Here is a 27,939-nt window from a genome sequence, read left to right as displayed (position 1 = left end):
CAGTCCCAGAGCCAGTGTTTATTAGCAAGATGGAACCCAAGGGCGGCTGTGGCCTGGGGAGTAGAGGGCCACCAGGAGCCCCTACCCACCTGGCCGTGCCCCCACCCAGAGCTATTTACACCCATCTGAAGTGGTGGGCAGAAAGGAGCCCTGGGGAGCCTCTGTGGGCCTCCACCATGGCCCACTCTTCCCTCAGTCCTGCCTGCACCTGGCCCCTGTTATTCTCCCAGCCCCTAAGTCCAAGTGACACAGAACAAAAGAAGAGGAGGTAGAGTGAGGCAGCCCTGCCCTGGGCAGCAGGGAGCGGGGCGGGGGGGCTAGAGTGCGGCCCTAAGCAGGCAGGGCTCCTCTTCTCCTGTGCCCAATAAATAGAGATTAAATACCTGGGGAGGGGCTGCCCTTGACTGAGTGCCCCCTCCCAGGCAGGGGCTGGCATCCTGTAACAGCCCATTCTTCCCTTCTCTGAGTGCATCTGAGCCCCACCCGCCCACCACCCTCAGTCTCCAAAGCAGTCCTCGCGGCCAGGTCTGTGCCAGGGGCACAAGCTGACGGCACGCACTGGCAAAGGTGTACAGTCCGTGCCCTGTCCAGGTAGAGCTTGATCGCTCCCCGTGTCCTGTAGATCCTGGAGGTGGCTGTCGTCCAGCAGGCAAACTCCCAGCTGAGTCTGAAGACTGTGTGGTCCTGGCCTGGCCCTGCCAACTGACTGGGCCTGGTAGGTTGGCTCTGTTTTCTGCCATCTCTGACCAGCATGGGTCTAAGTTTTGGAAGATGCTGCCGCTGAGGCAGGCTATATACAACCCACCAATAAATACTGTCTTTGCAGGGGCAGGGTGTGTATAGAATATAGATATTTTTATATTTATATATATATATATCTTTTATATTAAAAGGGACAAGGGCTAGGCTGGCCCACTGCAGGGCTGACAGCTGGCCTCATGTGTCTGGTGGGTGGTGGCGGCGGTTCCGGGGCTTTTTCTGGTCCTGGGGTTCAGGAGGCCTGGGTGCCCCTGGTGCCTCCTTGGGACTAGGGGGCACATGGCGCCAGTAACCCTGGCAGTACTGGTGGATGAGGCCCACTTCTGGTTGGGCCAGCAGCTGGGCCAGCTCCTGGTAAGGGGGTGTGGGGGGGCCTGCGCCAGGAGGCGGTGGGGCGCTCACAGCTGGCGGCGGGAAGAGGGCAGCATGGACAGCATCCCGGCCCAGTACATGTAGCTGCACTCGTGTGACGACGTGCTTGAAGTTGTTCTCTGTGGCTGTGCAGGAGTAGAGGCCTCGATCCCCGAGCTGCAGGGCTCGAAGTAGCAAGCCCTGCTCTGTACGCAGGAAGCGGTCCTCGGCACGAATCTGCAGGGGCAGACATGGGGCTCAGGGGCAGCATGACCACTGCTGGCCAAGCCAGCTTCCTGATTGGACCATCTGGGGTCACTCCCTGTGGACATTCATTCCCATGTGGAACTTCCATATACCGAGAAAAACCCACATGAAATTGCTACATAGCATCTCAATAAAGCAGCCACACAAGATTATAAGGGGATTCCACACAAGCAGAGAACTTTGGAGCATACCTACAGAATTTCTACTTCATGAGAATGCTCAGCTGGAGCACCCAGAATTTCCATGTAAGGATATTTCCATAAAATGAAGGCTACTCACAGAATTCCCATATACTGGAGCTCGTCCACATTATGCTTCCAATTTAGTATACATGCCTCCAGTGGAGTATGCGTATGCAATTTGCATGTAAAAAGGCACAGTTTCCATATAATATGAAATTCCACGGAGTTTCCTTCTACAACTAGATTCATTCAAATGATTTCACATAGGGAAGGGAGCGTGGAAAGGTTTCTTAAAATGAGGGCTGCCCCATTTTGGCTCCTAGACCACATCTCAGCCAAGTGGCATTCCCATTACCCAGGGACTCCCATAACCGTGGTGAGGACTGGGAGGCACCTACCTCGCGGCGCCGGTCACTGGGATCTCGCTGGAACAACCATTTAACAGTGGCCTGGGGTGAGCGGGGCTGGCACTCAAGGAAGGCCGCGCTGCCTGCCACGCCATACTGCACGGACTCCACAGCATTCTTGTTGGCTAGGGGACAGGAGAGCGCTGTGTGAAAGCAACATGGCTTCTGGGCTGACTGTAGGGGGTGCGGGTGGGGTTGGGTGGCAGGAGCGCATACAGACACACACCCATAAAAGCGGAGGCGGGGGTGTCACTGGGCATCTAGTGCTTGAGGGGGTGGTTAGGGACATCCCATCCCCATAACCCCAGACCCCTCATCCCTACAGTCATGTGAGAATGAATCCGTGCAGTGGGGGCCGGGTATGCAGCTCTGTGGGCTGCACAGGGCTCCAATGTATGGCCAACACCCAGAGGTGAGACAGACACTCACCATTGGAGTTGAACCCACGGCACTGCCTGATGGGGTTCCCGTGTCGGACGTCTTGCCGGCGGCTCCGCCTGGGGGAGGACAGCTCCTGAAGGAGTATTCCCAAGGAATCTTGCCCCCCGCCCACATCCCTGAATGCCCAAGACTCGAGGGCAAGGATGATCACCCATAGACCCCCCCGCCCAGGGTAAAATCCCATCTACCTCCAACCTTCCCAGACTGGGCCCTGGTCTGGGGCTCTAATTCCATGGGCCTGGGGCTCATACCTCTTAGAGGACGCTGTGTAGCGGGAACAGGCCTGGCCGTCCCAAGCACAGTACGGATCCCGGGCGAGGCAGCAGTCGGCGCAGGCGGCCCCGTAGGCCTGGCAGCGGTGCAGGCTGAGGTGCGTGACACCTACTGCCGAGGCCACGTACAGTTGTTGCTAGGGACAGGAGTAGGGGCTTGTCAGTTCCTTCCCCACAGCCAGTCCCCATCAGGAGTCAGTTGGGTGGGGTTCCCCTCCCTTCCCTTCCTTGTTCCATGTCTCAGTTTTCCCACCCCGGCACCAAGGGCATGACTCCAAGGAGATGCAGGCTCCAGCCTGACACCCAGCCCGCCTTGCCAAGACTCACCCTCTTGGAAGATATGGTCATCGTCTTAACAGGTGCTGGGTCCTGGAAGAAGACAGGGATCAGTCTGGGACCCTCGGACCTCCTTCCCAGGCTGACCTGAGCTGAGTTCAGGAGCTGGTACTAGGGAGGGCCAAGGTGAAGAGGACAGGACTGGCTGGGACACACCCACCTTGAAGACCTCCACCTCCTCCAGCATGAGCTCCTCCATCTCCTGGTCATTCTTGGGCAACACGATGACCTTCTGCACTGTCCCGCGGTCTGGAACGGGCCGGGCAGGGCCTCAGTGGGGCTGAGGCTGCTGGGGAAGGGGCACTGGCCTCAGCCCCTTCCCCCACCAGGCCCAAACCCCTAAGGGCAGTAGAGCAGGAGCTCTGTGCCAAGGCTGAAGAGTTTCTCCGGAAGGGGAGCACTGGCCGAGAATAAGGGGTGGTGGTCAGGGTCTGCCTGTCCCACCCCAGACCCACAGTGCTGGAGGTGTTCCCCTGGGTGGTGCTCACTGTGTGCACACAGAAGCTCCATGGAGGTACCTGCAATCTGTCTCCCTTCCCTGCCCATACACCACTCCTCAGGAGCCCAAGTGTTCCCGCTTTTACTGCCCCCCTGGGGTGGGGATCAGAATGGGGTTTCCCACCTCAGTTATCTTAGCAATAGGGAGAAGGCTCCCAAGGATGAGGGTGGCAGAGTGGGCCTTGACAAGCCTGTAGCAACCCCTAGCAGGGTAGGTCCCAGCCCCATGGATCTGTACCCTCCACCCAGTGGGCCCAGCGTGGGAGGGGCTGGGAGCAGCAGTGGGTACCTGTGCCCAGGAAAAGCACCTCATAGCGCCCATCGGCTGCATCCACCTGGTCCACGGCGACAGTGGTGAGGCGGTAGGGAGCGCCAGTGCGGACCACAAGGGGCCGTCGCTGCAGAGGGTACACAGCCTGGTACATAAGTGGGTGGCTGCGCATGAAGTTGATCACTTCGTCAGGATAGTCCTTGGTGGACTTCATGGATGGTGTGAAGGTTCCGCCAGGGCACTGCAGGCAGGTGATAAACATCAGAGTCAGGCCACCCAAACGGGGTTCACTGGCGAGGCCTCTGTTCTGTCTGTCCCCATCACCTCTACCTGCTTCTCTCTATGCAGGCTTCTGCCTACACCCAACCTTCTGTTCCAGCCAAGGCCCCAAGGCCCCACAAGGTCAAACTCCACAGCCACCTCTCTGGCCTCACGTGCCATGATGGGTGGCAGCACTCAGCAGAGCTGACCAATCCCTTTCCTGTCCTCATCCCACCATTGTCTCCTTTCTCTCTGGCTGTTTCCCTGCCCGGCTGGCCAGCAAGCCCTGAATTCCTCTAACACATGAGGCGTGCTCTCTCTCATCCCTGGTGCTGGTCTCTGACTGGGAGTTACCTTCCTAGCCCTGGCAGCTTAACTCCAGCCCATCCTTCCAGCCTCCAAGTTCACCTCTGGGGGGATGCCTTTCCTCTGCTGAGTCTGGCTTCTCCATCCCAGGCCTGGCCTCACAGAGTTGTAACATCCCATGCATGGGATCAGCTCACATCGCCCTCTTGTTTAGACCCAGCAGTTACAGCCCACATCAGACCAAGATGAGTGTGAATCATCTCCTACCACCACAGACTGGGCCCTGGCCCACCCCTGCCTCCTGACTACTGTTCGCCAGCTTTGCTGACCTCTAGCTGCCTCTCTGCTTTTGCTTCAAAAATTCTTTCCTCAAACTTTAAGTTTCCAAACACCCCCAGAAGGCATCCCATGGAGCAGCCCGCCATCCCCAGTCCACCACCCTTGCTTCAGGATCCTGGCTGAGTTCCTTCACAGCCTGACCTTGCGTGTAAATAGTGGGCTGTATTTTTCTTTAAACTTTTTTTTAATTCCGCTTTATTTCAAGCCTACCCACAGATGTGCTCCCAACAAATAACAACTCAGCTTTATTAAGGAGATATGGGGGGTTTATATATGCATCTGGTCCACCTCCCCCACCTGACTCCATGATGGTGGGGCCCACAGATGCAAAGAGCTGACATAGAGAGGAAGTGGATAGGCCAATGAGTGGGTTCTCACCGTGCCTGGCCTTGGGTAGGGCATCTTTCCTGAGAAGGGCATCCACTGGTAGTTGGGGCCCTCCTTGTGGGCGAAGGGCCCATTGAAGACCATGCGAATATCAGCCATGGAGTAGACACACACGGCAGAGCCTCGGAACACGGAGCTACAAGCAGGGCGGATGTGTGGTGGGTAGCGCAAATTCCCAGGCCCCCTTCCCAGACTGCCCTCACCCGGCAACTTGCCACCAGGCTGGGCTCCTCTACAAGGCAGAGACCCCCAACCCAGAAATATGCTGCCATTGCTGGCCCAGCTCCAGTCTTACCCCGAGGAGGTAAAGACAGCATAAATGACTGGGTTCCTCACATCCTGGGTCTGCTGGACAAACACATCCTCTGGGAATAGAGGGAAAAGGTGCTGGGAGGGTATCTTAGCCAGGAGCCCAGGGTCCTGCCCACCCAGACAGCTTCTGTCCCTTCCAAGGTAGCCCCAGTACCCCCTCTGTCTGCTGGGCACTCACGGAGCTCATCGAAGTGGGTCTCAATGCCATCCTCGCCGGGCACCGAGCAGACCAACCTTGCCTTCAAGAATGTGCTCCACTTGTTGACCAGGCAGCAGTGGCCGCCGTCATCGTTCTGAGGGGCAGGGAGCAGGGACTGGGTCAGAGAGGCCAGCTGACCCCCGAGGCCCTGCCAGAGCAGGGCTGACAGGTGTGGAGAGGAGGGCACAGCCACCAGCCCAGCGCGTACCAGGCAGATGCGCCCGATGCGGGCGTACACGGCGGGGCTCTGCTGCGCCTCTGCCGATCGCTCGCGAAAGAAGAAGTAGAGCTTGTCGTCATTGCGCTCAGCGCTGTCAGGAATGAGCTCCGCGTGGATGAAGGAAGGGTCTGCAGGGGCAGAGGTCAGCTGGCGCGCCCTCCTCCCACAATGCCTCTTTTCTGGACAGCATCACTGGCCATGCACAGAAACACCAACTCTGCCCCAGACAGGCACCCTCCCCCACCCAGCCAGCTGCAGGCGGGAGTGCCCCGCGAGTGCTTCTTTATCTCCTCGCCTTGTCCCAGACATGCTGCCCACCAGCGGGCTTGGGCTGCGCTCACCATTGAGCCACCGGGAGTTGTACTGGTCTGTGCGCATGGCTGTCTGTTTCCCCAGGGTGCGGAAGATGGCGGCGTCGGTGCCCATGAAGTCGATGTATACTCCGGCATAGAGCTCCTCGTCTGTGGGGAGCCGGCGGGTAGGTCAGGGCACCAGGGTACCCAGTGACCTCCAGAGCAAGGTCGTATTGCTCCCTAGCCTCCCAGGGCATGAGTCCATCACCAGTGGGTGCTGGTGTTGACGGCCTGGCTGCAGGATTGAGATGAGCAGCATGGTAGCTCTGATGAGCAGCAAGGGCCAATCTCTGTGGTGGGGACGCTCCCACCACGGCTGATGGCAGTCACTAACCTCAGGCACAGGTGGCGTGGGGAGGAGCTGCCACACCAGCGTGCAGCATTTCCACTCCAAGAGGCAAGTCACCTCAAGAGCACAGATGATAAGAAAATATAATAAAATAACTAGGAACTAATGAGTTTTGAGTATTTATTACGTTTATTTTTAAAGTAATTTACTTAATTGAAAGTGCATGTAGTTTACTTTTTAATAATAGCTGTGTTTAACAGCTGGATCACAAAACACCTGAACATTTTAACAGAAAGTTGAATAATTACGCTGGCTGCAGGCCACTCCATTTCTTTCCTCTTAGGTTCCCCAGGGCAGGCCCTGCTTCCCCCACCAGGGCCCCAGTCTGGGCTCTGCCATCAGGCTAGGATCTTCTTGCTGGCCAGGAGGGGAAGGATAATGCCAGGACTCTACCCTGGGGGCCTTTCCCAGGCTGGGAGGTGGCACAGCAGCTGCCACGAGTAGACAAGGTTGGGCAGCCAGAAAACAGGCAGGGGCCAGGGATAGTGGTGGGCCCACACGACTTGCCGGTAGGAGCAGCAGCTGCTCCCGGGGCCCCAGGCAGTACCCCTTCTCAGAGAAGATTCCCCCAACTCCCTCTGACACTAGGCTAGGTCAGAAACAAACCCCCTCTGATGTTTCTTTGTGGAGTCTCTCCAGCCTCTCAGACAAGCCAAGGACACGCCATGGGACACCCCCAACCCCCATCTTAGACTGCCCCCAATAGTTTCAGCTTATCTTCTCCTCCAGACAATCTGTGGCTGGGACAGTTCTGCCTTTGCAGGGTCCACCCCAGATTACAGGGTAGGATTTAGTCCCCTGAGCACCCCCAGCCCAGGGGTTGAATGGAGGCTCACACTACCCTGTCTCTATGCCTGGACTCACATGGTGCCAGTTTGTCTCCCCTACAAGGTGGGGCCCCACTGGGGGTTTAGGGACGACGTGTCCACAGTGTGTGCCCGGGGTAAGTGTTGTTGCCACCCCTTCCCATCCTCGAGGCAGAGGCCACATGGGGCAGGGGGGGGCACTCACTGATGAGGGCCGAGGCTGTGTCCAGCTTGGGGTCATACGGACACTTGCCCTTCCCTGACTCCAGTCTCTCAGGCTCCAGGTAGAAGATGTAGTCCTGTAGGGCAGAGGGGGACTCAGCACCATCCAAGCTGGTCCCACAGCCAGGAAGGGCAGGCGTCAGGCTCCCAGGGTGAGAGCGAGCCCCTGGGGAAACCCCGAAGCCACTCCACCATTCCCCAGGGCTCCTTGGGTTTTAACTGTAGCGAGGTCACCCAGGACAGGGCCATGCCGTGGGCTCCAAGGGAGGTGCTTCCTGGTCCCAGGTCTTGGAGGGCTCTGCTTTGGGAGTCACGAGAGGGGGATGGGCAGGTTCAGGTGCTACAGTCCTCCATGCCAACCACCTCAGAAAGACTCTGGTCAGGGTCCCCTTGGGCCACAGAGACACAACTCACTGAGCTGTTTCTGCCTGTCCTGGGCCAAAAAGGGGCTGCCAACCAGAGGACAGTGGCCAAGGGCCTGAGCTCCAACCCACCAGGCCAGAGGGTTCTGAGGTCAATGTGTCCCCAGGCTTTATGCCCTACCTGTGGTCCTTAGGCCTAATAGTCCGTGGCCTTCTCCCTGTCCCTCAGCAGAGCCCCCAGCTCCACATGTCTCCCCAGGGTGGCAGGAGTTGAGAGGTCCACTTTAGACCACATGGTATTCACAAAGCCCCCTCTGCCTCCCAATCCAGCCCAGGAGATGCTAGGAGGAAGGAAGCTGAAGGTTCTGGGACCAGGATGAGCTCACGGGAAGGGGGGTAAAGGAGAGAGGCAAAGAGGTAGGAAGGAGGTGGCAGCAGGTGGCAGGGATGGTGATGGAAAGATATACACAGGCCCGCTTTCAGTAACACTCTGCACACGACTCCCTGCACACACAGTACCGCACACATCGCTGCAGCACACGGAACCCACTGCTCACCCTGGGCACACACACGCAGAGCCTGGGCAGTCCCGCTTCTCAGCACTGCCTGCCAGACACACAAGCTCAAGTAACCACTTTCTCTGTCATTCACCGGCAGCCCCTGCCCCTGGGCCCGCCCCTGCCCAGCCCCAGCACCCCCAGACCAGACCCCAGGTCATGGTTAGTGGACAGACAGCTGTGCCCTTCCACCCCAGGGGAAGACAGTTCCACATGCGTGAGTGTGAAGGACATTGTTCACTGAAGGTCCAGGGCAGGCCCAGGGCATGGGCACCCAAGAGTATGTGTCAGACTGTACATACATGCCATGCTCCCACCCTGGGTGAGAAGCAAGATGTGGGTGTGAGTGCATAATGGGTGCCCATGTGTACCAGCTGTGCTCAGATGTGTCTATACAAATGGGTTCTGAGGGTGAGGCACAGCTGGCCCCAGGGCTCTGTCTTCCCCACCTGGTGGCTTCATGATTTCTTGCCTTCAGGGGTCACACTGAGGCTGACTTGGCTTCAGCTGAGAATACCTTCAGAGCCTGAGGGCACTGCAGAGGAAGGGGTGGGATGGGGGCACAGAGATAGAGGAGAGACCCTGGGGAGCTTGGCCTGGGGTGCAGGTCCTGGCTGGAAGGCCAGGCCCAGGGTGAATTTAGTTCACAGGTGGTACTGCTGGCATGGGCCTGGAGGGATGAGGCCCACCTGCAGTGGGACTGTGGGCGTCGGGCGGAGGGCACCATCCGTGGCTCTGCTGCCTCGGCCTCTGACCACTTGCATCTGGGTCCAGGGTGTGGCCTGAGAAGATGAGGAACAGGGATTAGAGCCAGGGGTGGCAGGGGCTGGGGGAGCGGGCTCGGGCTGCCAGCTTCTTACACCACACATGCCAGGAACACACTCGAGCGCACAGATGCACGTGCGTGTGCACACATCCACAGCTTGGCACACGTCTGCACACACATGTCCCATAGGCCCAAATCACTCTCATACATGCCCTACAACGTCACACCAGCTCACACACATGCCTACATGGAGATGGAAAAGGGCAGAAGCGAACAAGGCAGGGCAGAGCTGGGGAAGGAGCAGCTCTCCCCCAGGCCGCGTGGCGGAAGCTGACCCAGCATTCAACCTCCTGATGCTTAGGCCCCTCGGGCCCTCTAGCTCGGCTGCGGGGGCGTGGGCCACAGGCATGGCCAGGATGGTTGCTACAATGTGGAGTGAGCACTTACTACGTGCCTGGCACAGTGCTAAGAGCTTGGGGAGCATTAGCTCACTGCCTCCTCCTTACACCGACCTGTGAGAAAGGCAGCCATTAGCCCCATTTTCGGGGGGGGGAGAAAGCCGAGGCTCTGAGGGGTGAAAGAAGTTACTCACCCATGGCCACAGGGCTGGGGCTCAAGCCCACGTTCCCATCAGAACCCTGCAATGCGGCTACTGAGGGGGCTGGGGGCAGCACGGGGCCAGGACTGGGGACTCACCTGGGCACGGCGGCCGCGGTTTACATAGGTGCACACGGGGTTGTAGGCGCCGGTCCCACACACGTACAGGTGTGTTCGGTTCCAGGGCTGGATGAGTCTGACGAAGTTCCCACATTCACCCTGGGGCCAGAGGGAAAGCTGTGGAGGTGCCTAGATGCCCTCCTCTCCCCATTGCCTCCCTGGGGTCACCTACTCCCCTCAACCCCACCTGTGGCCCGCACTGCACTCACATTGCCATCCTTGCCTGAGAGCACGCACTCTTCAATGCGCTGCGGGGAGGCTGCCCAGTGGATCTGCCAGAGATGAGAGTCGGAGGGTGCCATGGGCTGGAAAGGCCCCCAGCTCTGGGGTCCCGTGCCCCGCAGCCCCCCCCCCTACATCCCTACATGTAGACAGGCCCTTACAATGAGGGGCTCGCGGTTGATGTCATGCAGGTCCAGGGACAGCACATAGTCCTTGCTGCCCACGTACATGCGGTCGTGGTCCTCGTCCTTGAGCAGGATTCGGTAGTCGGTTGTGTTGAGCATGAAGTTGAAGAAGTGGGCCGTGCCTGTGGCCTTGAGCTCTGTGGGTGGGGAGCAGGGCAGCAATCAGGACCCTGGAGAATATCCAGCCACAGCCTACCACACGTCTCACGGGCCCAAATCACTCTCATACGTGCCCTCATACATGTCATCTCAAGCCCCCCAGGTCCCCACCCAGACTTTCTTAGTTTCCTCTCCAGTTCCTGAATTGTTGGGAGGAGAAAGTGGGACAGGTGGGCAAGCCAGGAAAGGGGGCCACACCCAAACCTCTGATTCACCAGCAGCCCCAGCCAGTCTCTGGGTCCCAATGAAAGGCCAGTGGGTGCGAGCCAGGCTGAGGGATGGCATCAAAGAGTCTTTGCTCATATGGGGGTAAATACTCCCACGCTCAGGGTGGGGCTGGCTTCCCACAAGGACCTAAAAGGGTTAATGAGCAGGGGGGTGTGGAGGCAGGTGCATCCAGGACAGCCTGGAGACGCTGGCACAGAGCCCAGATGCCCTTTCCTCACCCCAGTTACCCACCAGACAGACCAGAGCTGGCACACAGCAGGGTCCCACCTCATCTGAAGTGGGTTAGCCAGCACACCAGAAAGTCCTGTTACCCAATAGACCCTGGGCTCCCACAGGCTCACAGGGCTGTAACTAGTGGAATATTCAGGCCACTTTGCACCCACCAGGCACATTTTCCCCAGGAAGGAGGCCCTCCCCCTAGTACGGCAGCATCCGGGGCTGGGCTGGGTCCAGCTCAGTCCTCAGTCTCTCTTCTGTGTGAGTCTGGCAGCCCCAGCCCTCCCATCCCCAAGTCCTCTTTCCTGGGACTGAAGCGCAGGTGGGAATGGGCAAATGACAGGCCAAAGACAGACACAGGACTCCAGGAAACTTGGAAACCTTTGTCTGGGAAGGGGAGAGCCAAGGGGTCCCTTTGGCAAGCCCCTCCTCCACCCACCCCAGCTATTCTTAGCTCAGCAGGAGGGAAGACTGTAATGAGGGTAGCAAATATTCATGGGAGGCTTGAGATGGCAGCACATAGACGAGCACATGCGTGTTCACACATGGCCCAGGTATGCACACAAGCCCACACGTGTCCCCCATCAGACAAGGTATTCACCACGGTGGGCGGGGGGCAAGCACACCCTGTCTCCCCACGCTGCAGCTGGGCACCCATTTCACAGGTGGGGCAATCAAGAAGAAGGCCTGGAGAACAGCTGGGGTGTGAGGCTCCAGACACTGGTGGGACCAGCAGATGGTCATGTCCCACCAGTCAGGGTCACCCTGCACTAGGTGGCTATCCTGGTCAACCCTGAGCCCTGTTATGAACTGGGGAACCTGGGGTGGTGCTGGATAGGTGTGTCCAGATGTGCTGTCCAAGGTAGGCTGGGAGCTGAGGGACTCCTACAGCAGACCCAGAGACCTTGCTAAAGACCTAGGAGGTAAGCAAATGCCTTGCTTGCCCAGTCTTCACTATGTGGCAACAAGAGAATGCAGGTGATGACCTTGTCCAACCACTGGGACGGAGGGACGCCGAGGGATCAAAGGGCCGATTCCTGCCAGGCTACGGCCTCTCCCGCCTGTCCGGCGGCGCTTCTGAAGTCCTGGGCAGGGCAGCCTGGACACCTGTCCTGCACCTGTTGTTGGGCCACTCGGAGTCCCCCGCCTGGCCACCCAGCCCTAGTGACAACAGGAAAGTAAACACTCACCCACCCCCCAGGGCCAGGAAGCAGCCAGAGAGGAAGTGGGGCTGCCAGCCGAGCCCCCCCAGACTGGGACAGCCCGCCAGCGGTTATTTATACCCTGGCTGGGGGTATGGGGGCATGGCCTTGGTTGTGCCTTTATCCGTCCTGCTGGCCCAGGGTAAGGGGCATTTAGGGGACACTGGAGGGGAGGGGGGAAGCTGCAAACACCTAACTCCCAGAAACCCAACCAGGCATAATCTCTACTTGCCCCTCACCCCCCCACCCCCACCATTCCTACCCAGCCTTGGCCTCTATAATCTGAACTCTCTTGCTCTGCCGTGGCCCTCCAAGTCCCCGCCCTGGGGTCAAAGCCCCAACACTGCGGGCTCCAGCCCCCTCTGTGAGAAAGGCAGGGAGAGCCCATTCAGCACATGAGGAAACTGACACCTCCACATGGAGCAGATGAGCTGATCTCACATCCTGCCCCTCAGCTCTCTGAGTCCCCAGCCGGTCTGCCCCTGGGTAGAGGTGGGACTGGAAGGAGCTTCCCATTCAGTCTTTAAGCACATATTATATACAAAGCCTTGCACCCCAAACATCGATTCACAGATGAAGCACAGAGAAGGGAAGTGATGTGCTAGAGTGCAGGAAGGTGGGAAGGATTCCCGCCCAGGTCCTTGGTTTTCTGAGCCGATGGAAGGGGAGGCCCAGGGCTGGAAGGTGACTCGCCCTCCAGCGACAGGGCATGTGACTCAGGACCCTCGGGACTACCCCAGTGGCCACGGGAAATGGCGTCAATGGCTCTGTTGTCACAGGACATGATGTTTCTGTCCCTGTGGGAACCGTGGTGTGGGAGGAGAGTCCCCATGAGGCTGTGCGGGGCATGGCGGGGTGAGACCACCGATCAGCAGTCTGGCTCTGGCCTGGCTCTGTGACCCCAGCTGGGGCATTCTGGCTCTCTGAGCCTTATTTTCCCACCTCGTGGGGCTCCTAGTACTAACATTCGAAGTGGTCCCAGCTCTGCTCTGACCTCCTCGGCCCTCACTCACCCCTCCCTCATGGGCTGCCTGTGACTTGGGAGTAGGGGGGAGAGTGAGGAAGGGTCTCAAGCCCTCTGTCCAGGGGAGCAGGTTCACCATCTCCGAGAGACATCCACCCCTCGGTCCCATCCCTGCTGCCCTGCTTCCTAGTGCTGGGATGGGGAGCAGAGAGGGCAAGGGGGCAGGAAGGGGCTTCCTGTATGACTCAATACAACCGTCCCCTAACTCCATCCTGTCTGCCCCCTCTACCAGCCCACAGGAGCAGAGCTAAACCCAGAATCACCCATTCAAACCGGACCTGCATAAGGGGAAATAGGTGGAGAAGGGAAGGAATTTTCCCAGGTCCCGGAGCGGGCTGGGAGCGGGATTCCGGCCTTGTTGACATCCAGCTGGAGCGTTTGTCTCACGGCACCAAATTGCAGGAAAGGATTCAAACAAGGGTCCCCACAAAAGCCTTGCTCCCCAGCTCCAGACAGAAAGACTGAGGCCCAGGGAGAAACAGTACACCACAGGTCATAAGTTGACGATTGAAACCGGTGTCCTGGCCCCCCTCCCTAACCTGTCACAGGGCAAAGGAACTGGGGGCCTGCATTCCTCCAAGAAGCCTGGGCCAGGGCAGAGGGCAGTTAAGCAGCACTGGGTCTCCCGCTGACACCTGCAGTGGCAGCAGGGCTAGATACTATTGGCCCACAGACCCCTGGGGAGCAGGGACTATGGCAAGGGGGGCTGGGGCCTGAGGAGCCATTAGTGGGAGGAGGGTGCCATGGATCCAGCCTGACCATATCCTCAGACCAGGTGCCACCTGCCTCCCTTGTCCAGCTCTAACAGCAGGAGCCTGACCCCTCTCCATGACAATACTGAGGGCGAGGCTGGGATTCAATCTAGGGTTCTGTGGGTGTCAGGACTCAGAAGCTTTGACCTTGTGGTATGACAGGGTGATGGCTCCTGGGAAGGGCTCCCCACCCCATACCCTCACCCAGGCTGGGCACAGGTTGGGTGTGGCGACATCCGGGAAGGCTTTTCCCGTCATTGGGAAGGAAGAGCCTTTTCTGGCATCAGACACCTCATTTCCGCAGTCGTTCCTAGCCTCTCGCACTCCCCCAAGGCCGTTAGACACTCAGGGTCCTGGCTCAGAATGACCTGGCTAAGGTCCAGAGGCAGGAGCACTCTCAGTGCAGAGGCACTCTCAGTGCAGAGGGGCGTAGTCTTGGGGGCCTCCTTCTCCTGCTCCCTGGGAAGAAGCAGTGATGCCGTACTTTAAAGGAGTTGGTAGTCAAGGACAGCCCTGAGGAGGCGTGCCCCTGCTGCCTGTCTCTAGGACACCAAGTCTGTTGTCAGCAAGGCAGGGGCTGCTACAAAAAGTGGGGGGTCTTGGAGTAGAGGTGAGTACCCGCCCCCTTGGTTACAACCCCACAAAGCAGCAGGCTCTGACTGACAGCGTCACCTCCCCTAGCCATGCGTGGGTGTGGAGCCATGATAGACAGGTCCCTACAGCCCAGCCCTGACCTCTGACCTCAAGTGGGCTGGTGCGGCCCTAATCCCTGAGCTAAAGAGAAATGAGACTGGGAGTGAGGTGGGGGTGCTGGCCAGGCTCTTTGTCAGAAAGACAGAGTTTCTGCCCTTCTGAGGGAAGCTAAGGCAGACAAGGATGTGGTAGGAGTGGCAGGGTGCAGACAATCCCTACTGGACACCCCCATGGGCTCAAGGGAGGGGTCCTAACCTCTTTATTACTCCCCCAAAGCTGCAGAGCCCCAGAGGAAGGTCCAGGGGCTGGGCTGGCCCCTTGGCTGTTGGCCTAATCCTCTTTTAATGAGCGGCCAGCCGGAAGGCCTCCGTCCCTGGCCACAGCCCTGCAACCCTGGGAGTCCCAGCCAGGCTGAGCTGGGGGCAGGGCAGCCCCAATGGCTTTGCAAGCACCTTTCCCTCTGTTCAGCATACCCACTTCATACCCCAATGCCCGGACCACAACACTGGCCAGGTCAAACCAGAGCCCCAGCCTCTGCCAGGGATATACCAGGGTGACACCTGCCCAGAGTTCTCAGGGACCCTCTCTGGAACATCTGACATTGTTCAGGTTCAGGTCCCACACACAGCTGAGCTGACACTGCTAATGCAGGGGTTGGCTCTCCTGGTTCATCCCCCCACCACTGTGATGAGAAACCCTGGAAGCTAAATCCAAGAGCTTGCCTTGGCTGGCTTAAGCTACCTACCCTCTGGGGGGTAGGGTGCAGGCTTCTTTGGCCTCAAACCCCTTAATATCTGTCCCCTCTAATCACATCCCTGGGCCAAGTTCTCCAGATCAAGACCCAGAGGCCTCCCCCAGAGCCATCCACACTCTCCCCCCTTCCCTCCCAGGCAGGTGAGCCAGGTCGTGCCAACAAAACCAATTACAGCCGGCTCTCACCCAATTAGCAACTAATTATGGCCTCGTAGTCCATTCAACATAATTAACATGTAAATGACTCGGAGTGTTTATATTCAATAACTGCTCTGATTGAATTTAATTTAAATGTCTTAACTGGGGACCCAGTTACCGTATTTCACCACCTAGAGCTGCCACTTCCTGGGAATGTCAGCTCCTCTAGGGGAGAGGGTCCCAAGACCAGAGTGGAGGGTGGAGGGGCAGGCGCTGAGACCCTGGCCCCATCGTGGGGAGGGCAGGGGTGGTTGCCATTCCTGCATCCCTGACACGCCCATCCCAGGGGTGTGGGAAGACTGTGAGGTCAGAAGGGCCACCAATGGGACCCCCAAGATGGGAAATCCTCTAGAACAAGGGGCCCCCTCCTCAAGGGCTACTGTAAACATCCCAGCTGTTCAGTAAACACCCAGCTGGAGCCAGAGCTGGAGCCGCCCAGCTGGGCTAAAGCTCTGCAGTGGGCTACCCTCCCATTTCAGGGGTTGAGGGCTGGGGGCTGGGGGCTGGGGCCCATAGGCCCAGGCAGGCTGTTCCCACGCCCGTTCCGCCCCAGTGCCCACCTGCTCCGCCCAGGAAAAGACAGGCTGGGGGCACAGCTCATCCCTGACCCGGGAAAAGCCAGGAGGGAAGGAGCTGTGGGGTCAGTCCCTGGCATAAACACCAGCCCGGAGCCAGAGCTCTGTACCTCCTCACCTCCACCCTCAAGATGTCCAGTGACTTTTGACCATTTTGTCCTAGCAGGTGCGGGACTTTCCAGTGTTTCCACTGACCCCTGCCCAGCCCCTGCTTGGAAGTACACAGTACAGTGGAGAGAGCTGACCTGGAGGGGCAGGATGGCCCGTGTGAATGGGGTGGGAGGAGATGGCCTGGACCCAGCAAGGAGCTCACATAGGAAAGTGCCCCAAGAAGTGTGAAGGGAGTAGGCAGAGAGGTTAGTCCTGAGGGGGAGGTGGCATAGATCTATGTCTCAGGTGGCGAGTGTGAAATGGCCATTCAGGGCCTCCAGTTCCACAGGCCCAGGGGTCCACCCCTCCTCCCACATTCCAGACCTGGCCCGGAAACCCCTCACTCCTTCCTCCACCACCTCCTCCTCCCCCGTGACTGCAAAAGACAACAAACTCTCCACGGCTCATTTACTCCTATAAATCACCCAGACGGACAGGCCAGGATGGGACCAGGCCAGGATGGGACCGACAGTCTGGTGGGTGTCGAGACCCTCCCCCTGCCCTGGGTCCAGTCCCCGTCTCTGTCATTCTAGGACTCCTGGGGTCCCTGCAGCTCCTTCACATGACCCTCCCAGAGATTCCCAGGATGTCCCAGACAGTCTGAACCCCTTCCCCAACATTTGGGTGCAGAAACTGAGGCACAACTCAGAAAGATGTGTTATCAGGGTCACTCTAAGGGGATGGATGCAGTGAGGCTTCGTCAGGAGCCTGGGCAGGACTCAGCCAGTGTCGGCCCAGGAAGGCAGCAAGGACTCCACGCAGGCTGGTGTTGAGCCAAAGAAAACGGGTGCAGGTAGCCCTGGGCAGAGGCCCCCTGGAGTGCCACCCACTTGAGCATGAGTGCTGCAAAAGCCCACGAAGCCCCCACATTCTGGCTGCTGCTGTGCCAACTGCTGTAGATGACCCACAGATCAAGTGTGCCAGCTGACCAGCTGGAACATGGGCAGTGCACTCTTCCTTGGAAGACATCAGCAACGAGCCACACGCAGGAAGAAACCTCAGAGGAAAGAGCATGTCTCAGGAGGAAGCAAGGAGGGGTCAAGGTGGTGACGGGGGAGGGGTGGAGGCAAAGGGAGACCAGGGGAGGAAGGAAGGAAGGAGAGTGGGGGCAGGGGGGCTGAGGTCTCACGCCCCTAACGTTTCCTGGTCCTGTTGCTTTGGGACTATCCCTGCCCTGCAAAGAAGTACCAGACAACCACTGCCTGCCGCAGCCTCAGGAAGATGGCCACCAATTAGTCTATTTGAGGCCTCCCTCCCCCCACAGACTGGCCTCCTGGATCCTAGGCCAGCAGCCCAAGCCCCATTCTTTGCTGGGTCGAGATCAGTGGTCAGGTCTGGAGCCCAGCAGGTCTCCACCCTCTCCCTGAGGCTGCTCAGCAGCCTGGGGTGAGGGGTGGAGGGGTGTTGTAGGTCTGCCAAGCTCAAGCACCCACGTGAGCCGGGCTTTGGATTCAGACTGGAGCCTTCTGGCATCCAGGCCTCTGGCAAGGGCCCTCTTGCTATTTCTAAGAAAAAATGCAGCAGCAATATTCTCTGCTTCTCCAAAGCTCCAAGGGCTCCCTGGAGGCAGGGCTCAGATTCCCAGGACAGGAACAGGCCAGGCCCAGCAAACACACTCTCAGCCATCATGTAGATGTCTGAGTGAGCAACCCAGGTGTGGGCATAGCTGGAACAATGTTCAAGGAAGGGCCACTGCAGCTGACCAGGGGCTCCAGCCAGACTGGGAAGCTCATCTGGGGTTGGAGGACTAACCCCAAGGCATCTCTTCCCCAAATGCATCTCTGTCATTGGATATTCCCCACGTATGTATTCGGCACCTCTGCGATGAGAAAAAAAGCTTAAAACCACAAGGAGAAAATGCAAACTACATCGGAGCACCAAGAGCAAGACTCTGGCTAATATCTTGCTCTTTCCTTCACACCGTCACTTCTGCTCCTGCTCTTCCTTCTCCCTCATACAGGGGAGGCCTCCTTTCCCTGTATGAGATGCAGCTTCCTCCACGAAGTGTGCCTGGATGTCTAGGGTGGAATTCTCCTAACTCCTCTCCTTCCCAAGACTCAGGGGCCCTCCTGCAGCCCTTGCCAAGCCCTGTCTCCCTCACCAAAAGTTAAGAAAACTGAAGTGGGGGGTGAGGCTGTGTGGGACTCCTAGGGATAGGCTTCCTTGGGATGGAATCACCTCTCTGCCCCTATCTGCCCCCCGTCTGTGTAGCTCCTAGTTACTAGACTTCCTTCCCTGGGGCTGTAGTCACAAAGTCAATCCTCTCGGCAACACAAAGAGGTCAGTACTGTTTCATAGACAAGGCAGCAAGCAGGAACATAAAGGGATGGAAGGTCTACCACGGTCAGGATGCAAGCAGAGCTGCCTGAGCCCTCAGGATGTCGCTTCCAGGGCCAGTGGCATCCCCAACAGCATGGGGCTTGGAAGGCTATGCCGCTTGTCTGGGGCTGCACAGTGACAAGGGGTTTGTCTGCCTCGGGGCAGAGCCTCTCAACCACCGCTACTGACTCTGCTCCTACCAAGTTCAAGTACTCCAAGTGCCCTGGGGGAGGAGCTAGAGGTCTCTCAGGATTCTGGGGCCAGAAGCCCCTGGCACTAACGACACTCTCCCCCACACCCTTAGGGGCCCAAGGGTCAGCGAGGGTCAGTGCCAGCAAGCGCTCGCACAGGTGCAGGCAGCCAGGAGCCCCCTCTGAGGCTGCTGCCTCCCAAGCCACAGGGTGAAAGATGCCTTTATGGGCCAGGATGAGGTTTTTATCTTGGCGGTTTCTCTTTAAATTCTTTACGATTATGAAGCAGCGGGGGCTGCCAAGGAACATGATTTACTCCTTGAGCATGCACCAGCTCCTGCTCAGTGCCAAGGGAGGCTGGAGCCAGGGAGGGAGGGGCGGGCATTGTGCCAAGGAACCAGAGACAAGGCCTGTGCAACGGAGGCCCAGTCAGTGGTGGTCCCATCCGAAGCTTGGCTGGACCTAGAACCAGAGCTGAGGACCTAGACCCTGGCCTCGATGACTCCGGCTGGGCCCTCAGGCAGGTTCTTGGCAAGCAAAAGGACCTGTCCTACTTTCTTCAAGGGCCAGTTCCCGGTCAGCTGAGGGATGGACAGCCAGCCAACCCCCAGGACCTCCCAACTCCCAAAGTGGCCACATCCAAGGCCCCTCTCAGAAATGAGGTAGCTTCATTTCCAGGAAAACTGAGATTCCAAATGCAGGGATCTAGGCTGAAGTTCGTGGTTTGAGTCTTCCTTCCTCCTTCATCCTGGCTCACCCTGAAATACCCACCGTCTCCAGTTTGCTAGCTCCAAATCCCTCCGTAGCGGTCACAGCCACCTGACCCCTGCCCAGCTCCCTGGTGTCATGCCTGGCTGCCTCACCCTGCCTTCCCTCCTCCCCTGCAATCTGAAGCTCCAAGCCTCCCTTGGCTGTCCAACGAGTCTGTGGGGGGAAAGGGTGGGTCTTCAAGTTCCCCAGTCCTACCTCCACCCCTGTGCAGTCAAGTCTGGGGGTAGGGCAATGCTCCATCAAAGCTCACTAAAGCACTTCCACCCCAACCCACACTCACCCTCTCTCAGGAGAAGTAAACAGGCCGTGACCCCTCCTAACCTCAATCTTGTCATTTCCTAAGAGACCCAGTGACTTTGGTTTTGTGATGCCAAATGTAAATCATATAAGTGGTGGCACTATTTTGAGTCATTAGCCCCAGAGACTCAGAGGCTGGGCTGAGGAGGGTGGTGGGCAGTGACCAGCACCTACACACTCATCTTCTACCTATACAACATTCGTCCCCACCGAGCATTCCAGATTTGCCCTGACAGACAGGATCCGAACCCCAGGGCTACTCTGGACATGGGCGACCTTTCCTCTCTTGCTCAGTGGAGGGGCTGGGGGCTGGAAGATTAGATTTACAGGAAATAACCAAACCCCATCGCTGCTGCTTCAGTGAGCAGAGAGCTTAAGATCCCCCCCAGGGGAACCCCAGCCTTTTCCTTGGGAAATGAGGCTGGAAAGGCTGGGGCTGGCATGGCAAGATCCTAGAAGCCTGTCCCTAGCTCCTGGGAGAAGGCTATGCCTGCATCTCCACGCAGCTCTCACTCTTAGTCCTGGGACAGGCAGCTTCCAAGTGATTTGGGAAGCCTCTGGGTCTCATGCCTCACTGCAAACCCAGGGAGACCCCCTCCTAGGTTCTAGAGTTATCACCATTCAGTTATCATCATAGGCACTGTCTATTATTTTCACTCTTCCTGCCATCTTCTGGTTTGGTGATCTTCTCTCCATCTCCCTGCCCCTGCCTCAGTTTCCCCAGCAGCACAGCCACCTCGTGTCATCACAGGACCCCTTTCCCCCACCCTATCTCTTGGCCCCAAGTCCTGGTCAGAGCCAGTGCAGGCAGCAGTGTATATTGTGGGGGTGGCTTCCTGGGAAAAAGTAAACATTCCCTCAGAACAAAAGACCTGGCAAGGCCCTCCACACCTCCCTACCATAGTCAGAGGTGGTGCCCCAGGGCTTGGGCCAGCTCAGACCGGGGGAAGGGAGGCTTTCCCTCCCAGACTTGACTACAGTTGAGGGGACTCCAGGCCCAGGAAAGGAGGGGTGGAGGAAAGAGGACCCAGGCTCTCTAGTCCAAGAACCCACAAGCTTTCAAGAGCTAGGAACTAAAGAATACTTTGCCTGTTCCTGGAAATCTTCCTCACTTGACTCCTTACTTCTGCCTGACCTTGGCTGTGCTGCTGATGGAGACTCAAGGCAGGGGCACAGGAGCCCCCACTCTGACTGAACTCTGGCACTTTCTCCCTTACCCTGTGTTGGCTTTAGGCCTGGCTGGGGTGCCCAGGCGGATGGGCAGGCAATAAGCCCAAGCCTGGCCCAGTTCCTGCCTTTGTTCCTTATCTGTTCTAGGCAGTGTGGCCCCTCATGCCAGTCCCTCTGGCCCAACCAGGCTGGAATGAGCACCTCCCAAATAAAGCAGGACCAGGGCAGGAGGCCCTGAGGGCTGGTGTGCCAGGTGCGACATCCACCTCAGGCACAGAGGAAGAAACCATAACATGCAGCCAGAGTGACCACTAGTTCTGGGAGTAACGCCCCCTGGGCCTTCGTGTGTGCCCAGGAGCAGCCCTCTCTCCCAGTCTCTGGACTGCCTGCAGGTCTCTAGTATCTGCAGGTGGTGCTCTGCATTCTCACTGAGGGCCACTTCATATACCTGATCTGGCTGAGCCCACCCAGCTTGGGGGACACACAGGGCTGGTGCAAAATAAGTGCCAGGCTTCCAGGGGGACACTGACCAGTTGGGTGCTCATTGTCTTTTCAGCCAAGTTGACTATGAGTACCACATCTTATTCACCGCAGAGTCCCCAGTACTCAGCATGGGACCTGGCACATAGTAGGTTCTCAAGTATCTTCTAAACTGAAGCGACATCAAAGTGTTAAACAAGGACATGAGATCAAGTGAGGAGCAGGAAAGGTCACTCAGGGCAGGGCAACCTGCTCACGCAAAGGCACAGAGGCCAGGGGATGGGGTGGCCCCAGGCATCCTGCAGCCCCACCCAGACTGCCACAGCAGTCAGCACTGCAGGCTGGCTGCCAGGAGCTGGGCTTTTCGTCACTGCGGGTGTCGGCTTCAGAGCTAATTGAGAGGGAATCGACCTGACTAATGTGGGTGTCGGCATCGACAAGGCCAGGACACCAGGGTTCTATTTCTGGCCGCTCTGCCTCCTACCTGACCTTGGTTCTGCCCTTGCCTGAGCCTCGGTTTCTCTCTCTGGAAAACAGGAACGAAAGTCTTTGCCCCTTTGCCCCTGGAGTTCTGCAAAGGTTTAGAAGAATCAAACAGAGGACCTTCTTATGTCTGGGCCTTCCTGCTTCCCCTCATGGGTCTCCAGGGTAATGACAAAAATACCCAGAGTGGATGTCTGGGCTCCGTGTCCCAAGGGTGTGGGGGAAGGGAAGGCTCTACTCCCACTGCTGGCACCTTGGGCTTAGAAGGGGGTGAGAGTGGGGATCGGGCCCATTCAAGATCTATTGATCTACTCTGAGCCATTCCGCCAGGGAAGGGTGGAGGTTGCAGAATAAATATGTCACCTTCCTAGACCTAGGAGAGGAGCTGTACTTTTACAACTCAAACCTATCAACCCTCCTGCCCATTTCTGGATTGACATGGGAACATGGTTCGTTGTGGGCTGGGCTGTAATCAAGCCTAAGGAAGGAAAGGTCAGCCCAGCCTTTCACCCCCACATATGTATTCGGAAATCTGGCCAGTCAGGGCTAAGTTGGCCCCACCCAGGGCAGGGAGTTGGACAAAGTGACATCTGGCCAGAGGAGGGCCAAGGCTGCAAACTCAGCCATGTCCCTAGGTGTCCCAGGCCCCAGCATGGACACTGCTCCTTCCCTTGGGCTGAGAGTCGACTCCTCTGATCACAAACACCTCCAAGGAAGTGGCTAGCAAATGAGCCACCTATATTCTCGAGTAAATGTGTGTGTGTTCACCTGCCCAGTGGGTTAGGTGCAGAGGTGATGGAACTAGGGGACCAGCTTCTCACTCTGCAAACCCCAACTCATCATTAAAACCTTCCAATGACTTCCAAAAAAGAGAGCTCATTGGGGATCTCAGGAGTTCAGACCTCTTATAATAGCACACGCTCTCTCTGAACTCAGGGGACCTGCCCTCAAGTCACAGCCAAGAGAGCCTTCCCCCGTTCCTTAAGGAACCCCAGAAGGTTCCTTAAGCACTTACATAGGTCCTGCTCCTCCAATTTCCTGAGGTCTCAACATCTGCCCCATTGTCCCACCTCCCCACGGACCATCCAGGACCAGATGCAAAACATTGGCAAGGAAGGGGCTCCACAAATATGTTTGGAATGACTGACAACTCCATATCCCCAATTATCTACCGCACACAGAGAGACACTCTGCAGACCTTAGGCCACCCAACCTAAGACCCCACATTCTGTCTAGAAGGTGCCCAGACTCAAGGCCCTTCCCCAGAATGTTTAAGTGGTCCAGTCTCCAGCCTTTCTCAGCAAGTCCCCACCTCCTCTATGGCCCTGCTCCCACCCCCTAGGATGACTCATTTGGCCATACAATTTGTCCTTTTCCCCCCTGACATCTTCTCTCTCTCTTGTGCAACAGAGGATGACGTGAGGTGAACAGAGGATGACGTGCAGTGAACAGAGGATGGTGCTGGGGAACAAAGCAACCTCTTACCTTTGAAAGAGAGCCGGACACGGGGCGTAGCCAGGAGGTGGTCCTGGGTGGGGGTAGCTGGCCAGGCCCCAGTCAGTAGGGAAGCCCAGAGGAGAAGACCAGCGAAAGGCATTGTGGGAGGGGCCTAGGGCCCAGGAAACTGGCTCGGCTGTCTGGACACCTGGGAGAGGGAACCAAGATTAGAATGTGTGTGGCAAGGCAGGGGCATCATCTTCCCAACATTTCCCTTGCATAATTCTGCCCAAGGTATCTCAGTTTCCCTATCTGGACTAAAGGAATGATGGGTATATCCTTGCTCACACCCTCAGCCTCAGGACGTGAATGCCCCAGTGGACAAATCTCACATACTTTCTTGGCCCTGCCTTTGTCTGGGGAGATGTAACCAACAGCCTGGAGAACAAGGAACCAGGTGCAGCCTAGGGTCACCAGAGTTGTCAGGAGTCACTGGAGATGCACTGCTCCCACAGCTCCTGAATTCCATTCACAGGCCCAGCTGAAGCAGGTGGTCCCAGGGCCGCTCTAGTTCCTCACAGGTTCACGTCCAGGCACCCACCTCTAACCCACCTCTAGCGAGGCAAACTATTCCTTTCCCTCCCACCTAAAAAAACAGGGGAAGAAGTGATCCAACCCTGCCTGCTTTGGCCAAATCTCTCCTTCCAGAACAGGGAAATCTAAACCTGACTATTGGGATGGAGGGCAGGGGAGAGAGTGAGGGGGGTGAATGGGATACACCTAGCCAGCCCACAGTGGACAAGAGACAGCACCAGCCAGAAAAGGAGCAGCAGAGAATAGCACAGACTACTTTTACTGAAATCACAGCAGGAGGGATCCAGGTAAGACATACTGAAGGACTTCCTGCCAGGAAAAGTCAGAGCTCTGCCTCTAGAGGACTAAGAAGGGGTGCAAGGAAGGCCAGTGGGCCTGCGCAGGTCTCAATGCCCCCTCAGTGTCCCCTGCACAACTCTCACACCCCCAGCAGGTCCAAGTTTACATACTATGTTTTTCAAATATTGTCTCCCCAGGCAGGCTGGCTGTTGGGCAAACGAAGCTCAGCACCAGTTGTTGGAACATATTGCTCCCTCCCGGCAAAAAACAGCGCCAACTCCCTACCCCCCCCATTAGAGCACAGGGTAGGGGGGCCACTAAGAATGTCTACATGAGTCCCCTCTCCCAGGCCTGGCCTATCTATTCCTTTCTCCCAAAGGAGACAGGACCCCAGCCCATTTCCAGAAGGCTGGGGTGGAGGTGAGGGCGACAGTGACGCCCTGCAGCGGCTAACATGCCGAGGGAAGACCCAGGCTCCACATCCGCCAGGCTGCACAAGACAGCCCTGATGCCCACCCTGACCCACCTCCCACAGGCCATGCCTCTTTCCAGGGCAAACCATTCCTAGCTCCTCAGACAGGAAGTGCAGCTTCTTGCTTCCTGGCCGGTTCCCCATGTGGTACCCTCTGTGGAAACACCTTCTCCTGTGCCTGACATACCTCTTGTTCAGTCAAGATCCCTCCTCACAGATGCTCTTCCCTCCTGGGGAGACTGGTTGGGGGAGGGGAAAATGAGAACCAGTTCCTCCCCTAGTCTGCTGAGGCACAAAACTAGTGCTGACTGAACTGCAGACTCTGATGAGGGGGGCTGATGGGAGAAAGGGCTGTACAACCACCAGCACCCTTGGGGTGCACCTGGGAGGCCCCCACTAAACAGTTGTGACTATACACACGTCCACACTGGCAGGCCTGCACACATCCTCAAAAGCATGTTTGCTCAAGAACTTGACCTGCTAGTGGGGTGGGGCTCAAGGAAGCTGGGAGACACTGTCCTAGCTTAGAGAGGCCAAGATACAGTCCCTCAAAGTTTTGATCCCAGGTATCAGCGGTCTCAGGATGACTTACTTCTCCCTCCACACCTCCCTCCCAGTGACCTCCTTTCCTCTGTAACCATTTTCCTGGTGGCAAGGTCAGGGTCAGCAGGGATAGTGCTGGAGTCCCCCTAGGTTTCCAGGAGAGTGGAGGACCTTGCCTTACTGGCCCCCGCAGGGGTGTCCCGCAATGCTTTAACTCTTTAAAGGGGTGGATGGGGGATGTTCAAGTGTGTTGGGGCCTCAGGCCCAAGTCCAGGTACCCTCTCTGGCAGCCTGGGGGACGGAGAAGAGAAGAGGAGGGAAGGAAGAGGAGCAGGAGAGGGCAGAGAGGGAAGGGAGGACATGTCTACAGTGCTTCACCTCCGCCAGCCCTAAATACATCCACACAGCCCCAGCCCCAGGGAAGCCCCCAGTGAAGCCCAGGTGGGTGGACAGAGGAGAAACAGCCACCGCCACCTGGGAGCCCACCAGGAGAAGAACAGAGAAGGAAGGGAAAAGGCTGGCAGGGAGGGAGCAAGGGAGGGAGGCAGGCGGGAGGGAGGAGAGAGAGGGAGGAGAGAGGGAGGGACGGAGGAGAGACGCTGGAACAAAGAAACGAGGAGCTGGGGCTGGCAAGGGGTTCAGGGAAGGGGCGGCCAGTCGAGGGGGTCTGGAAGCACCTGGGGGTGGGGCGGGGGGCTAGGTGGTCGAATTGTCCAGCCTGATCCAGGCCTTCCAGGTTAGGAGTGGGGGACTGGGAGGTGAACAGCCTGCCTCAGGGAAGGGGGGAAGGCTCCTGTGAGCTGAGAACTGCCTAGAAGAAGGGAGGCAGGAGGGGCAGGCGGGCGGGAGCATGGGGGAACATGGGGAAGAAATTATTAGCAGCACCCCACCCCCTTCGCAGCCCCTCAGAAACACCCCCCCACACACACAGGCCAGAGCTCCTTCTTAGCTCCTGGGCGTCCCCCTCCCCCAACACCCCACGGACCAGGAAGCAGAGCCACCCAGCACAGCTAGGATTCAAAACCCCCCTTTCGTGGTCAGGGGTTTCCTAGTCAAGGTCACTAGGGGTTGGCTCCATCCTCCCCCTCAAGGTAAGCCTACCAGAGCAGAGGGGGCCTGAGGCTGGTCTTCTCTCCCTCCAACCCCCACATTTCCGGGCCTCGCTCCTTCAGAACTGAGGGGCAGCAGCAGGGGTGGGCATGCCCATTGCCCTAACCTTCCAGATCACCACACTGCACTGGTCCAAGCACCCTCCGTGTGCAACCTGGGAAAAGGGCCCAGCTCCATCCAACCTCCTGCACTGGGACTAGACTCCAACCCTTGGATGCAGTTTCCTATCTCTGCAGCTAGGACAGGGGGCTTCTGAGAAACAGTCTGAGTTCATTCAGGAGGACAGGAATCCCCAGCCTGACCCCGCTCCCAGGTGAACAGGCACACCAGTGCTTTCAGTTGGCTCTCCTCCCCCAGGTGTCCCCGGGCTGGTATTTGCAACACAGTCATCTCAAGAATTAGAAGTTATTTATCCAGCCAGGCCTCTAGTCCTAGGAGCTCCAGCTGACCCCTCCTGTCAGCCCTGTCTCATTCCTCAGCCACTTGACACACTCTTGGTCCCTCCTGCTCTAGGTGAGCCCTTCAAGCCCCTAGTGTCCCTTGGCCACTTCACCACTGGGGCCCCAGCCTGCCCAAATGCTGGCTTAACTGCAGGCTCTTCAGAACCCCCTACACCAACATACAGTCAGTTGAGGCAAAGCTCCCTGCTGGAAAAGCAAACCCAAGCTGGTAACTGGGGGTCAGGGCAGCTGGCACTGTGCTGGGAGAAAAGCCTTGCCTCTGGCTGCCCATGGTCTGGCCCTGTGGCTCTGGGAGACCCTCCACGTGGGGACCACCAGCATAGTGCCTCCTTGGATTAGCCATCCAACCCTCAGATCGGGACACTGAGGCAGCACGGGCGCACCTACCCCAGGGAAGAGCCCCGCCTGAGGCCCTAGAGTGAGAGAGCTGAACTAGGAGAAGGGGCACAGGGACTCCTGCTCCAGGAGCGTGGGGATGAGGGTGCATGGAAGCACCCACCTACTGAGAAGCTTACGGGAAAAGTTGCTTTGCACACTGGTGATCCCGCAGGCCACACCATCCACACACCCCCCTGGTCGCCATGGAGCTAAGAGTCCGGGCGGCCGGGACAGGTACAGCAGCCACTCCAGCCCGGTCGCCCCTGCATCCGCGGGCAGCCCCCGGCTCCCGGAGCCCCGCGCCCCCCGCGCCGCGCCCCGGACACTTCCGCAGAGTTGCAGTGCCGCGGGTCCCAGAGGGATCGCGGGGTGGCCCGGCCGCCCGCCGCTCCCTCCCGGTTCCCGCCGCACTCACCTCTTCGCGGCGGCGGGGCCTGGGCGCCCGGGCGGCGGCGGCGGTGGCGGAGCGGCGCGGGGTTGGGCCGGCCCGTCCTAGCGGCCCCCCGGGGCCATGGCCCTGCCCGCGCCCTCTCGCCGCTGCGCCTGAGTCGGGGTCGGCGCCGCGGCCCGGGCTTCACGGGCTCCGCGGGCTGCGGGCGCGTCAGCAGTCGAGGCCCCGGGCCCTAGCCCGGGCCATGGGAAGGTTCAGGGGCGCTC

General features: G+C 58.2%; 1 protein-coding gene across 2 annotated transcripts; it reads right to left on the bottom strand.

The window, feature by feature from the left end:
- Position 1: 1 nt before the first annotated feature.
- SEMA3F (semaphorin 3F) lies at positions 2-27,939 on the bottom strand. 2 transcript variants are annotated; one of them, XM_037529415.1, is made up of 19 exons: positions 27,698-27,939; positions 23,494-23,653; positions 10,324-10,484; positions 10,150-10,212; positions 9,920-10,039; positions 9,147-9,239; positions 7,522-7,615; positions 6,150-6,269; positions 5,797-5,936; positions 5,568-5,682; positions 5,373-5,442; positions 5,069-5,213; positions 3,803-4,025; positions 3,176-3,264; positions 3,007-3,048; positions 2,659-2,816; positions 2,396-2,463; positions 1,958-2,091; positions 2-1,347 (listed from the first exon to the last, which is right to left on the bottom strand). In XM_037529415.1, the coding sequence occupies exons 2-19, from the start codon at positions 23,603-23,605 to the stop codon at positions 937-939; spliced, it is 2,358 nt and encodes a 785-aa protein (XP_037385312.1). In that variant the 5' UTR covers positions 23,606-23,653; positions 27,698-27,939; the 3' UTR covers positions 2-936. The 2 variants fall into 2 exon arrangements, with proteins under 2 accessions (XP_037385312.1, XP_054550071.1); XM_054694096.1 differs by lacking the exons at positions 9,147-9,239; positions 27,698-27,939 and having other exon boundaries at positions 23,494-24,827.

The sequence above is a fragment of the Talpa occidentalis genome, unplaced genomic scaffold, assembly GCF_014898055.3.
Source record: "Talpa occidentalis isolate TD23 unplaced genomic scaffold, MPIMG_talOcc4v2.1 talOcc4.10, whole genome shotgun sequence".
In the NCBI taxonomy this organism is placed as follows: Eukaryota; Metazoa; Chordata; class Mammalia; order Eulipotyphla; family Talpidae; genus Talpa; species Talpa occidentalis.
This window is presented reverse-complemented; position numbering and strand designations above follow the sequence as displayed.